The sequence below is a fragment of the Bison bison genome, unplaced genomic scaffold (genome assembly GCF_000754665.1).
Source record: "Bison bison bison isolate TAMUID 2011002044 unplaced genomic scaffold, Bison_UMD1.0 scf7180017864324, whole genome shotgun sequence".
In the NCBI taxonomy this organism is placed as follows: Eukaryota; Metazoa; Chordata; class Mammalia; order Artiodactyla; family Bovidae; genus Bison; species Bison bison.
In genome coordinates this window covers 10,809,601-10,821,914 of record NW_011494896.1, presented here as the reverse complement: position 1 = coordinate 10,821,914, position 12,314 = coordinate 10,809,601, and the positions used below count along the sequence as shown (strand labels likewise).

Below are 12,314 nucleotides of genomic sequence, written 5' to 3'. Positions count from 1 at the left end.
GCAAGGAGATCCAACCAGTCCATTCTGAAGGAGATCAGCCCTGGGATTTCTTTGGAAGGAATGATGCTAAAGCTGAAACTCCAGTACTTTGGCCATCTCACGCGAAGAGCTGACTCATTGGAAAAGACTGATGCTGGGAGGGATTGGGGGCAAGAGGAGCAGGGGACGACAGAGGATGAGATGGCTGGATGGCATCACTGACTCTATGGACATGAGTCTAAGTGAACTCCGGGAGTTGGTGATGGACAGGGAGGCCTGGCGTGCTGTGATTCATGGGGTTGCAAAGAGTCGGACACAACTGAGCGACTGAACTGAACTGAACAAAAGTTAAAAAAAAAAAAAAAAATCTAGCTTCTTGTCCTGGCTCTGCACTGATCTCTTTATGCCCTGGACAACTTATTTCACCTTTCTGTAGTTTTCCTGCTAGTAAAAGGTAGAGATGAAGCTAGATGATGTATTGCAGCTCTGACAACCAGATTCTTCTCATAGTGCTGTAAGGCCACTAGGGTTTTTCTACAAACAGCACCCTTGCACTTTTTCAATAGGTTTCCTATTTCAATAGACATGTGACAGCACTTTAATGGTGTGAACTTATACTGACTTGTTTTTTTAAATTTGTGCACCCACAGCTTACTCCACATGATAGAAGGCAGTCCCTGTGATGAAGACATGGTGCAGTTTGCTAGCTTGATGACGCTAAGACCAGAAAGACCTGGACCTGCAACTACAAGCGATGATTTGGATGTCTGGGAATCCTCCCTACCTTTCTCTGAGCACCAGTTCCTGGACTCATCACTGCGTCACCGTTAGGCTGCCTGCTGCTGTTCACAACTCCTCGCTCCTCTTAGTAGCTTGGGGTGGAAGCCAGTGATTCATGAGGGACCACATGTCTGTCACCTGGTCAGTGTGTTACAGTACAAACAGAAGTTCTAGCATCTGACTAACCAAAGTTCACATCCTTCTCTCTTGGCAGTCATTAACTGCAATTGTGGCCTAAATTTCCTCATCTATAAAATGGAGATGGTGTTACCTATCTCATGAAGTTGCTTTGAAAATTAAACAGTAAGTCAAAAGCATCTGGCATGTGAGAGCTAATATTATAGGTCTATTTTTCCTCCCACCCTCAACTTCTATTTGTTCTAGTCCTCCCTTACTTTCTACCCTACAGAACTAAGAAGCTGAGTCCTCAACTCTGAGTGGTTCACACTCCTATGCCTATTGAGCAGAGATAAACTATAAACTTATTTATTGCAGCAATAAAAATACCTTGTATTTGTACATATCTTTATTAACTTCTAAAGTGCTTTCTCAGACATGATTTCATTTTTAACACGTAGGACTCAAGAGAAGAGAGGTGGAACCATGTGATTTTGTCCATCTGCTTATATTCATACTGCCACCTAATCTCAAATCACATGTAAACAATTTTATTAATCTCCAAAACCTAATCTGATTATGAAATCTGAGCTTAGAAACAAAAACTTTGGACAAGTTTTTGGACTTGATAAGCAATAAAGAGTAAAACCTCATTCTAGTTATGTGGGATCTTTTACTTCTAATCCACTGTAGATGGGCTTCTCTGGGGGCTCAGATGGTAAACAATCTGCTTGCAATGCAGGAGACCCAGGTTCAATCCCCTGGAGAAGGGAACGGCTACTTACTCCAGTATTCTTGCCTGGAGAATTTCATGGACAGAGGAGCCCCGAGGGCTACAGTACGTGGGGTTGCAAAGAGTCAGACACAACTTAGCAACTAACACTTTCACTTTCCACTGTAGACAGTGTTAGCTACTGAGCTCACTTTCCCCAGGATGTCCCAACTAAGAGCTGAGACTTCTTTGCTGTATCAGTCTCCTAGCTATTCTCCTGGTTGTGAGTTTCCTCCTTTTAAACCACCCTCTATGGTGTTGCAGAGAGCTTAGCAATATAACCATGACCATGTTCAGATCACATCAGTCACTCAAGTCATGTCCGACTCTTTGCGACCCCATGAATCGCAGCACGCCAGGCCTCCCTGTCCATCACCAACTCCCGGAGTTCACTCAGACTCACGTCCATGGAGTCAGTGACGCCATCCAGCCATCTCATCCTCTGTCGTCCTCTTCTCCTCCTGCCCCCAATCCTTCCCAGCATGAGTCTTTTCCAGTGAGTCAACTCTTCACATGAGGTGGCCAAAGTACTGGAGTTTCAGCTTTAGCATCATTCCTTCCAAAGAAATCCCAGGGCTGATCTCCTTCAGAATGGACTGGTTGGATCTCCCTGCAGTCCAAGGGACTCTCAAGAGTCTTCTCCAACACCACAGTCCAAAAGCATCAATTCTTCGGCACTCAGCCTTCTTCACAGTCCAACTCTCACATCCACACATGACCACAGGAAAAACCACAGCCTAGACTAGACGAACCTTTGTTGGCAAAGTAATGTCTCTGCTTTTGAACATGCTATCTAGGTTGGTCATAACTTTCCTTCCAAGGAATGTGTCTTTTAATTTCATGGCTGCAGTCACCATCTGCAGTGATTTTGGAGCCCAAAAAATAAAGTCTGACACTGTTTCCACTGTTTCCCCATCTATTTCCCATGAAGTGATGGGACCAGATGCCATGATCTTCGTTTTCTGAATGTTGAACTTTAAGCCAACTTTTTCACTCTCCACTTTCACTTTCATCAAGAGGCTTTTGAGTTCCTCTTCACTTTCTGCCATAAGGGTGGTGTCATTTGCATATCTGAGGTGATTGATATTTCTCCCGGCAATCTTGATTCCAGTTTGTGTTTCTTCTCTGTTTAAAATCCTTTAGTGACCTTCTACTACCTAGAATCGAGTCAAAATTATTCTACATGACTCACAAAACCGTCCATCATCTGGCTTGCTTGGTTCACTCTGCACTAGAACTGGAGCAGGTGAAACTCTTCTGTAAAAGGCCATATATTAAATAGTTCAGGCTTCACAGACCATAAGGTCTCTGTCATAACCACTCAACTCTGCTGCAGAAGGAAGCAGCCATTAACATGTAAACAAATGAGCCTGGTTGCGTTCAATAAAACCGGACTGGCCGTGAGCCAGATGTGGCCCACAGGCTATTAGACTGCCAACTCTGAACTAGAACTAAACTCCATTTTAAAATCTGCCAGATGTCTTCTCAAAACTAGCTAAATGGAAACTGACCATTCTCTGATAAACTGTTTTTTTGACAAAAAGGAGTCAGAGCACTTATAATGACCATTTTAATCACAAGGTGTTAACGTTAAGAGATTAACATAAACTTCAGATGTCATAGAAACAGTTCAACAAAATACAGAAATAACTGGTATCAATTAAACCGGAGCAAGCATTTTGGAGACTTCAACGCACTGGATGGAATTCTTCAAAAACTTCCCCGTAAGTTTTCTTATCTATAAAAAGAAAAATCACAAAAGATTTTAAAATCATGTTTAAAAAATCATACTTCCTAAAGAAACATTTACACTTAATATTCTTATAAGAACTGCTTTATTTTCTAGTCCTCAACCCAGCTTCCCAACCAGGCATTTTGTTCCACTGAATGAAGAACTGCTTTGAGTCTATGGTGATGTCCAGATGGTTGTCTAGAGAGGCAAAGTGCTGTCAGAGGGATCCTGGCTGAAGGAGTGGAAGCAGGATTGAACAGGGAGCGGCCCGGAGCTGAGGTGGTCAAGCTTTCCATGGCTGCACTATTGGTGCAGAAGGCTCTTTGCACACCTGCCAGTAATCTGCTGCTCAGAGAGAATGAGCCTGTGAGGCTACACGCACTGTCAGAGGGAGTTAGTGGAAACATACAGGCGAAGAGCCAGAGGTATGGGTCGAAGGACTAACCCACTGGGTCTCCCTCTTAGAAGTCACTATTCCCAAGATCCTTCCATCTCCAACATCCAGCAATCCTGACTATTCCCATCCCAGACACAGCCACTATTGATGGCTTTGTACTAGTCTTTGAGCTCTTTACTGCAAAAAAAAAGCCGTACCCTTCTGATCCACCACAAACATCACATATATGACTGAAGGATAAGGAAATTATTATTAAGAATCATACAATTTCAGAGTTAAGTAGGACCTTACAGATCACCATTCAGTCTGATGAGATTTAAAATGCTTCAATTGAAATGCTTACATATTTACATAAATAGGAAAATCTAAAAATCTATAAAATCACAAGTTTAAAAATTTCCTACACTCATTCATTCACGTATGCAAATATCTATATTGCATATTTGTATAAAATATAAACAAGAAAACAGCTGTATTACAGTTACATTCATAGTTGCACAAAGATAAGTAGAGTGTGGTCAGAAAATTCCTGTCTATAGCACGATGACTCTTGAGCAGGAATCTGTAGGTGCACAGGGTGGAGATGGGGCAGGAGGAAGACTCAGGGGCACCGCATGCACGCAGTGACACAGGGCAGGCTCAGGACAGCATTTCAAGCGGCACGAGCTGAGTGACACAAGATGAGGCAGGGTTCTGTGTAGGTCAGGCCAGGCATTATTTATTAAATGCCTACTATGTGTAGGTTCTGGGCTGGAGGCAGGAGAAACAAAGATGAAGCTTCAGTCCAGTGAGGAACACAGTCTGTGTGTATAATGGGGTGGATAAAAGTCTAAGTTAAGTGTTTATACCAGGCAATCAGCCTGGGGGGAAAAAGCCATCTTAATGGAGTCTTGATTTTATCCAAAAGGTAATGGATAACTATTTAAGCATATCCATATTTATCCAGAGAGATGTGATTTTGCTAAGAACAAAAGCAGAGGCAAGCTGGAGGCAAGTGCAGAAGTCTACACAAGGGATTACCAGGGCCTGAACCAGGGTGGTGGCAGTGGCAGAGAGGAGAGTTCAGAGTTGAGAATTATTTAGGGATTAGAACGGTAAGACTTGATGACTAATGAGAAGTCAGAGACAGCTGTGAAGACGATTCCCAGGCTTCTGGCTGGAGCACCCAGGTGGGCGGTAGTGCCATTCACTGGAGCAGGACACAGAAGCCCAGGAGGTCTGGGTGAGCAGGGGGGACGTGAGTCCTGTTTGCTGTTTGAGGGACGCAGAGGTGCTCAGCCAGAAACTGGATATATGAATTCAAGAGAATTTTGGTCTACAGACAAAGAGGCGGAAGTCAACAGAACACAGAAGGCCTGAAGTCACAGGCATGCGAAAGATTAACTAGGGAAAATGGCACAGAGCAAGAAAGAAGTTTTCTACAATGAACTTGAAATACCTTTTTCAGGAAAATCCTCTGGATGTGACTTTATATATGAGAACATATCGTGGTCCCTCACAGCATACATATAGTCTTGACGTTTTAAAAGATAATATCCAACAAAAACAAAGGAAGTAATATATAGAAGCTGGCGATGCAAACCTGAAATCAAAACCACAAATTCCAAAGAAAGCAAAAATCAGTCTTGTGTGTTAAAAATCACATTTTTAATGTTTTAGATACATAGTTTGTAATTTCTTCCAACATTCTTAAAAAAAAAAAAAAGCTGTTGCATATGGGTATTTTGAACACACAGCTATGACCATGGAACATCTTCCTAAGGATATCTGGCAACTATGAAAAGCAACATTTTGTCTACAAATGTAACTATCAACAGAACCTAAAATTTTTTAAATTCATGTTTTATAAGTTTCTTCAAGGATAAAGGTGGATAAGCACAAAAACTTGAATGATAGACTGACAAAGGAAAAAAAAAAAGCTCTTCTTTTTTAATAGGTTAACTTTAGACCTTAGACTTACACTAACCTGCATTCCAGGACATGTTCAGGACATGATGAGTAGAGGTTAAAGCCCTCTACAAATGGTCTAAGAGCAGTTTGGTTTGTCTCCAAATACCGATTTGTATTTACATATCTAGTGGTTACTAAAACAGTACACTGTACTACAAATACATCTCATTCTCTTGTATCCTCTGAATTTTCTAATTTTGCAAGTACTACCTATTCAAAAACTATCTCTAAAAAAATCATCCTACTGGGACGTCCCTGGAGGTCCAGTGGTTAAGACTCCATGCTTCTACTGCAGGCGGTGTGCACTCGATTCCTGGTCAGGGAACTAAAATCCCACACGCTATTCAGCACAGCAAAAAAATAAAATCATCCTGTTATAATAAGACTGGAGAGGATCAAATCACATGATCTACAAAGCCAAAATTTTAAATGTGAAGGGGAGATCCAAAGGTATTAACTTTATATAATTTTTTTTTTTTTTTTTTTTACAAAAGGCTAAGTGTAGATTTTATAGCAATGCCTATTCCCAGCCATTCTCGTATCCCACACAGGCTTTCATTCCTATAGTTTTATCTATTATCCAAGTACTGGTAAGCCATTAGTAACATCCGACTCAGATACCTATCTGAACAAATATATCCAAATATCTGACAGATACGATAACCTGGATTCTCCCAAACCAACTCAGTTCCTTCCTATTCATATCTTTTTCCTGAAAGACCATTTACCCAGAAATCCAAGTCCTGGGTAATAAGCATACTAATTATCATTTTTTTTCCACCCTTATCCTTTACATTCAGTCACTGTCAATTCTATCTAATAAATATTTCCTTAACTCATGCTCATTTATATAACTGGTTTACCTTTCATCTCATTTTCTACTCCACATTGATTCCAGCTTTTACCCTGTCACTAGAGGAATTTTTACTAAAACACAAATTAGTTCGTCAGTCCCTTCTTCAATGATGGTTAACAAGACCCCAATCTCCCGCAGGTGACCTCCCAGGCCCTTCATGAGCTGACTCCTCCACCTTCATCTTCTGACACTCCCTGGTATACATATTGTGCCCAGCAACACTGAACTACTTCTAATTCCTCACATAACCTAGGCTCCTTCATACTTCTATACATCATGTACTGATTACTTCTCTGCCCAGCAATGTCCTGATCCTTCAAGGCTTAACTCACACAACACTTCTGCTAAGAAGCCTTCCTAAAACTTTCCTGGAGTTAAAAGGATGAATTCATCCCTCATGATATGTAAACTGCTATAGTAATTATTTCTCCCTCTACTACCAGGCAAAGTCAATGTTTCGCTCATCTTTATATATTAGCACACAGACAGCACTTAATAAATATGCAATAAATGGATGAATGGCCTTGGGCAAATCAATTTACTACCTCTAAAACAAAGATAATAATACCTAACCGTTTTTCACAGTAGTTATTAAAAGTGTTTTGGGAAAAATTGTAAAACAATAAAAATACAAAATATCACTATGATCTGGGATTGGACAGCACTCAGACTATTTTGCATTCTCCCTTACCCCGAAAGCAGCTTCCCTGATAGCTCAGTTAGTAAAGAATCTGCCTGCAATGCAGGAGACCCTGGTTCGATTCCTGGGTTGGGAAGATACCCTGGAGAAGATTGGCTAGCCACTCCAGTATTCCTGGGTTTCCCTTGTGGCTCAGCTGCTAAAGAATCCGCCTGCAATGCGGGAGACCTGGGTTCAACCCCTGGGTTGGGAAGATCCCCTGGAGAAGGGAAAGGCTACCCACGTCAGTATTCTGGCCTGGAGAATTCCATGAACTCTATAGTCCATGGGATCACAAAGAGTAGGACACGACCAAGCAATTTCACTTCACTTCACTTTACCCAGAAAGGAGATTCCCAGATGGCACTAGTGGTAAAGAACCCACTTGTCAATGCAGGAGACATAAGAGATGCAGGTTCGATTCCTGGGTCAGGAAGATCCCCTAGAGGAGAGCATGACAACCCACTCCAATATTCTTGCCTGGAGAATCCCATGGACAGAGGAGCCTGGTGGGCTACAGTCCATGGGGTCACAAAGAGACACAACTGAACTGACTTAGCACTGAATAGCACAGCACTTACCCCAGCCACTGCTTCCCCTAATGAGCCACCTGTAATACCACAAAGTGTGCTGCGTTTTCCCATGTGCCACTGGACTAGATAACAGACCCAGACTCTCTGTGTTTACCCATATCCTGCACAGAAGATAGGCATGGCCTGGCCTCTTCTCAAGTCCCCATTTCCCTAGCCTCTTCTCTTTCAGCAGTGGTCTCCCTCTCACCATATACACAATCCCTTCACAATCATTTTCCTCTTTTTTCCTTTACTCAGTTGACCTAAACTTGAAAGCCACAGTGCTCTTTGCAGAACACAATAAATTACTCTTACCTTAGACTAGAAATCAATACAGATGAAGTTTTGCAGACTACACTTATATACTAAGTCTAACTTTAGGGCAGGTGAGTGGTACCCAGAAACAAGGGTTTAAAAATAGGTGATGGGAGAAAAGCTTAAGAAAAAACTGTATTTAATATTTTCTGTGTACTTGAAAAAGATCTGCACAGATATCCCAACTACCTAGAGAATGCCAGATACTCTCCATGGTCACAGCTGGAAAAAATCCACCATGTATTCCTCCTTCCCCATTCTTCTACTCTATCTGTATAAGTTTGTATCAGAATTCATCTTTTTCATAGATATGCCCATCTGGTTTGTAAATCTCTGGATGGTTCTATATTTCCTTGTTATCTACACATTCATTCAATAAATACTCACTGAGCATTACTATTCGGCAGACATTGAACTAGATAAATACAGTATGCATTCAATAAATGCTGCTGAGGGTAACGATTTCAATAAAGTTCTCAAGGCCTGAATTTTCCAAAGCAACAAGGGAAACTCAGGAACTCTGACCCCTAGGCCTGGGCTACGTGCTTTACATTCATCATCCCCCCTAGTTCTCACAGCCACACAAAGAGGTAGATACCATCCCTATTTCACAGATGAGGAAACTAAAGCTCACAGAAATAAGTAACTTCTCCAGAATCAAATGGCGAGTAGGGAGGAGGAGGTGCATCAAATTCGAAAACTTGTGCTCTTAACCACTATGTTCTTCGGTCTCCCAGAAAAGGCACAAAACATTCTTTGACAACAGCAAGGTGAGATTAAGTGATACAAACTTCAAATTTCAGCCAATCTTTTCTTCTTCTGGAACACCATCTCTCTGATCTGAACCTTCTTCAGACTCCTAAAGTACTGTCTGTTCACCCAGCTATCAAAACACCTGTCACGCCTAGACTCATACCTGCTTGTCTCACTGACCCAATTAGGAGTTCCTCAAGAGCAGGTCAGTATTTCTCCTCCCATACCCAATGTGTAACACTGCCTGGCACAGAGAAAAAGCTCAGTCAGGACTCAACAAATATACAGTAAACTGTGCAACAAGAGCTAAGCAAAGGGAAACCTGTTAGCACCTTCTGTGTGCCAGGCATTTACCTATAGATTCTCACTTAATTCTCACAAAAAAATTTGCAAAGATGAATTATTCTCACTTTATAGGTGAGGAAACTTAAGCTCTGATCAAGTAACTTGCCCAAAGTGACAGAAATGGGAAGCAGTGGGGCAAGGCCATTTAACTCCAAAGTGGACCTCTTTCCATTACACCAAGTAACAGGCCTGGGCAGTGTGGAGTTGTGATAAAAAGGGACAACACTCCATAGTTCCTAGTGGCAGAAATGGACAAAGATCACTCATTTCTGTGGAGTGGGGTCATGTCCAAGGCAGATGGGGTTTCAAGTCTATTTGAGCCCTGGAAATGCTGACATCTGGTGGGTTGGGAGTCAACCTCCAGGCATACATACACCTGGGAGGCAAAAGAGGCACAAGGGAGTGATTTCTGGTTGCCTGAAAGAGTGTAAGTTGCTCAGTCATGCCCGACTCTTTGCCACCCCATGGATTGTAGCCGGCCAACTCCTCTGTCCATGGAATACTCCAGGCAAGAATACTGGAGTGGGTTGCCATTTCCTTCTCCTGGTTTCCTGAACCACTGAATTAGTTTTCTTCCTAACTGGGCTTTTTGGCTCCAGTTTCTAACAAAGTCAACCTTTTAAAACACAAGTCCAATCACTGTATTTCCTTGGCAGCTTTCAAAAATTATGTAAGGTTCCCGACTGCCTGGAGAATAAATGGCCACAATCTACCTAAATCTTTGTTGCCTTATCACCCTACTCTGCACTTACTCATCATCAACTGCCCTCCCATCCCCATGCTCTTGCTTCCATTCACTCTCAGTAGCTTCCCATGGCCTGGAAGGCTCTCTCCAAGAATTCCTCTGACAGATCATGGCTAAATTCAAAAATATCTCTTATAAAGTTTCCCTCTTTTCCCTTGGGAAATCCACAGACTTTAGCACAGCTACTGTGTCTCTTGGGCTTCCCAGGTGGCTCAGAGGTAAAGAATCTGCCTGCCAATGCAGGGGATGCAGGTTCCATCCCTAGGTGAGGAAGATCCCCTGGAGAAAGAAACAGCAACCCACTCCAGTATTCTTGCCTGGAGAATTCCATGGACTGAGGAGCCAGGCTGGGCCCATGGGGGTCGCAGAGTCAGACACGACTGGGCACGCACACAGTGTGTCACTTATTATCACGGCTGGTCTCCGACAAGTGGACACGGACTTACTGGGAAAGACAGCCTGCTACTCAATGTGAGGTCCCCAGACCAGCAGTGTCTGGGAGACTGGGACCACGAGGCCTTTCTCTCTCCAGGGCTAATGAATCAGAATCTGCATTTTAACAAGACCCTCAACTTATCAGTATGCACATTAAATCTGAGAAGTGCTGGTTCTCAAAGTAGACTCTTGGGGTTTACAAACAGACTGTGCTACTTACGACCTTGGTCAGGCTGCTTTAACCTTTCTAATGCTGTTTCCCCACTGTGGCTAATGCTCCCCACTCTGTCTTACCCCATGGCGTTTGATGACTAAATGCTATAACGTAGGTTTAGTAGAGCACTGGATAGACTGAGAGCTAATTTTTGCACCCCTACAAAGCGAAATGAGAGGGGAGCAAGCAGTTCCGTCTGGGGTCCTTCACAGACTCACTGCGAGGTCGTGGGTTGCACTGCATCTGTTTCCTGAAATGACACTCTAGCCGGCCCGATTCTGAGAAGCTCAAGGGGAGCGGATACCTGAGACAGGCGAGACAGGGCCAGTTAACGCGAAAAGGCCCGGAAAAGCGGAGGCACCCAGGCAGCCTAAGGCAGAGCCGGCCCTCAGCCCTACGACCCCAGCTCCTCCCGGCCGATCCCGTCCGCGCAGCCCTCACCGGCCGACAGCACCGGCCTCCGGCGGATCGCGTTATCAATCAGGCCGGAGCAGTAGCCCAAGAAGCCTACGAAGGCGAGCCGCGGGTCCGTCAGTTTCGGCGGCGGCAGGCTCCGGGCCTCATCAGGCAGGAACTGGAAGGTAGCTCGGCCCTGCCGTCCAGTCATCATTGTGACGCCGTTCCCACTTGAGGCCTGGCCTCAGGCCTTCAACTACAAAGAAAACCACAGGGACCACTGCAGGGGCCCAGGCTGAAGATTTCACCTCCGAGCGCTAGGCTGAAGGGCATGGCGCAGGGCGGTGCGGCACGCAAAGGCTTCCCCGGGCGCGCTGCTGCCGGAACCGCGTGCGCGAGGTTCCGGGCTACTAAGTATCCCATGTCGCTAGTCTCCCGAGCGGCGCTAACGCCACAAGTAGAAGTTCGGGGGTTAGGTACATATCGAGCACTACAATAAACGAGCCAAACCCGGAGAAGACTAGGAGACGTTGCTTTTTTCACCCAGTCTCCCTTGCCCGCTGGAGAAGGAAACGGCAACCCACTCCAGTGCTCTTGTCTGGAGAATCCCATGGACAGAGAGAAGCCTGGTGAGCTACAGTCCATGGGGACGCAGTCAGACACGACCGAGCGACTAACACACACCCTTGCCCACAATTGTCTCTCCTTCCTCCGCCCTAGAGTGTTCCTTCGGCAAGAATTTATTTTTGTATCCAAAACCCCACGTAGGCTTGATGGGTAGTTTTAAGCAACGTAATTAATTGACATCAAATAAAAACGAGTTTTCTTTTTCTGAGTTTCCCGTCGTTCATCTGCATAGGAACACCCTTCACAAAGCCTAAAATTAAGGTCCAGCCAGCCATAAAGAATTCGGAGAATTCCAGGGCTGGATCATTTAGCTAAACTCTCGAAATTCAGTCTGGGTCTTTAGGTCCTTGCACGTCGCTGAGGGACGAGGTGTTTCCTAAAGTTTTGAAGAATGGAAGAAAAAAAAAAGAGAGAGAGAATCTATAATATTCTGCCAAGTAATTGTCCAGTCTCTGGTCACCTGCCTCCAACTCCGATCTTTGAAAAGCTCTCTGTTTAGACAGCCCTTGTTTAGACAGCTGAAATGTCTTCAACATTTTACTTAGAAGAATGCTGATTAAACCAGAGGTTAACGCAAAGCTGTATGCCTCAGGTATTGATTTCCAAAGTGGAAGAATTAAGTATCAGCTAATAAAGGATGAGACTCTTAT

At 43.8% G+C, this 12,314-nt stretch overlaps 1 protein-coding gene across 1 annotated transcript; it reads right to left on the bottom strand.

The window, feature by feature from the left end:
* Positions 1 to 3,202: 3,202 nt before the first annotated feature.
* On the bottom strand, positions 3,203 to 11,428 carry NDUFC2 (NADH dehydrogenase (ubiquinone) 1, subcomplex unknown, 2, 14.5kDa). The gene is made up of 3 exons (XM_010853231.1): positions 11,083 to 11,428; positions 5,216 to 5,359; positions 3,203 to 3,386 (listed from the first exon to the last, which is right to left on the bottom strand). Exons 1-3 carry the CDS (start codon positions 11,249 to 11,251, stop codon positions 3,337 to 3,339), a joined length of 363 nt encoding a protein of 120 aa, XP_010851533.1. The 5' UTR covers positions 11,252 to 11,428; the 3' UTR covers positions 3,203 to 3,336.
* Between the last annotated feature and the right edge of the window lie 886 nt (positions 11,429 to 12,314).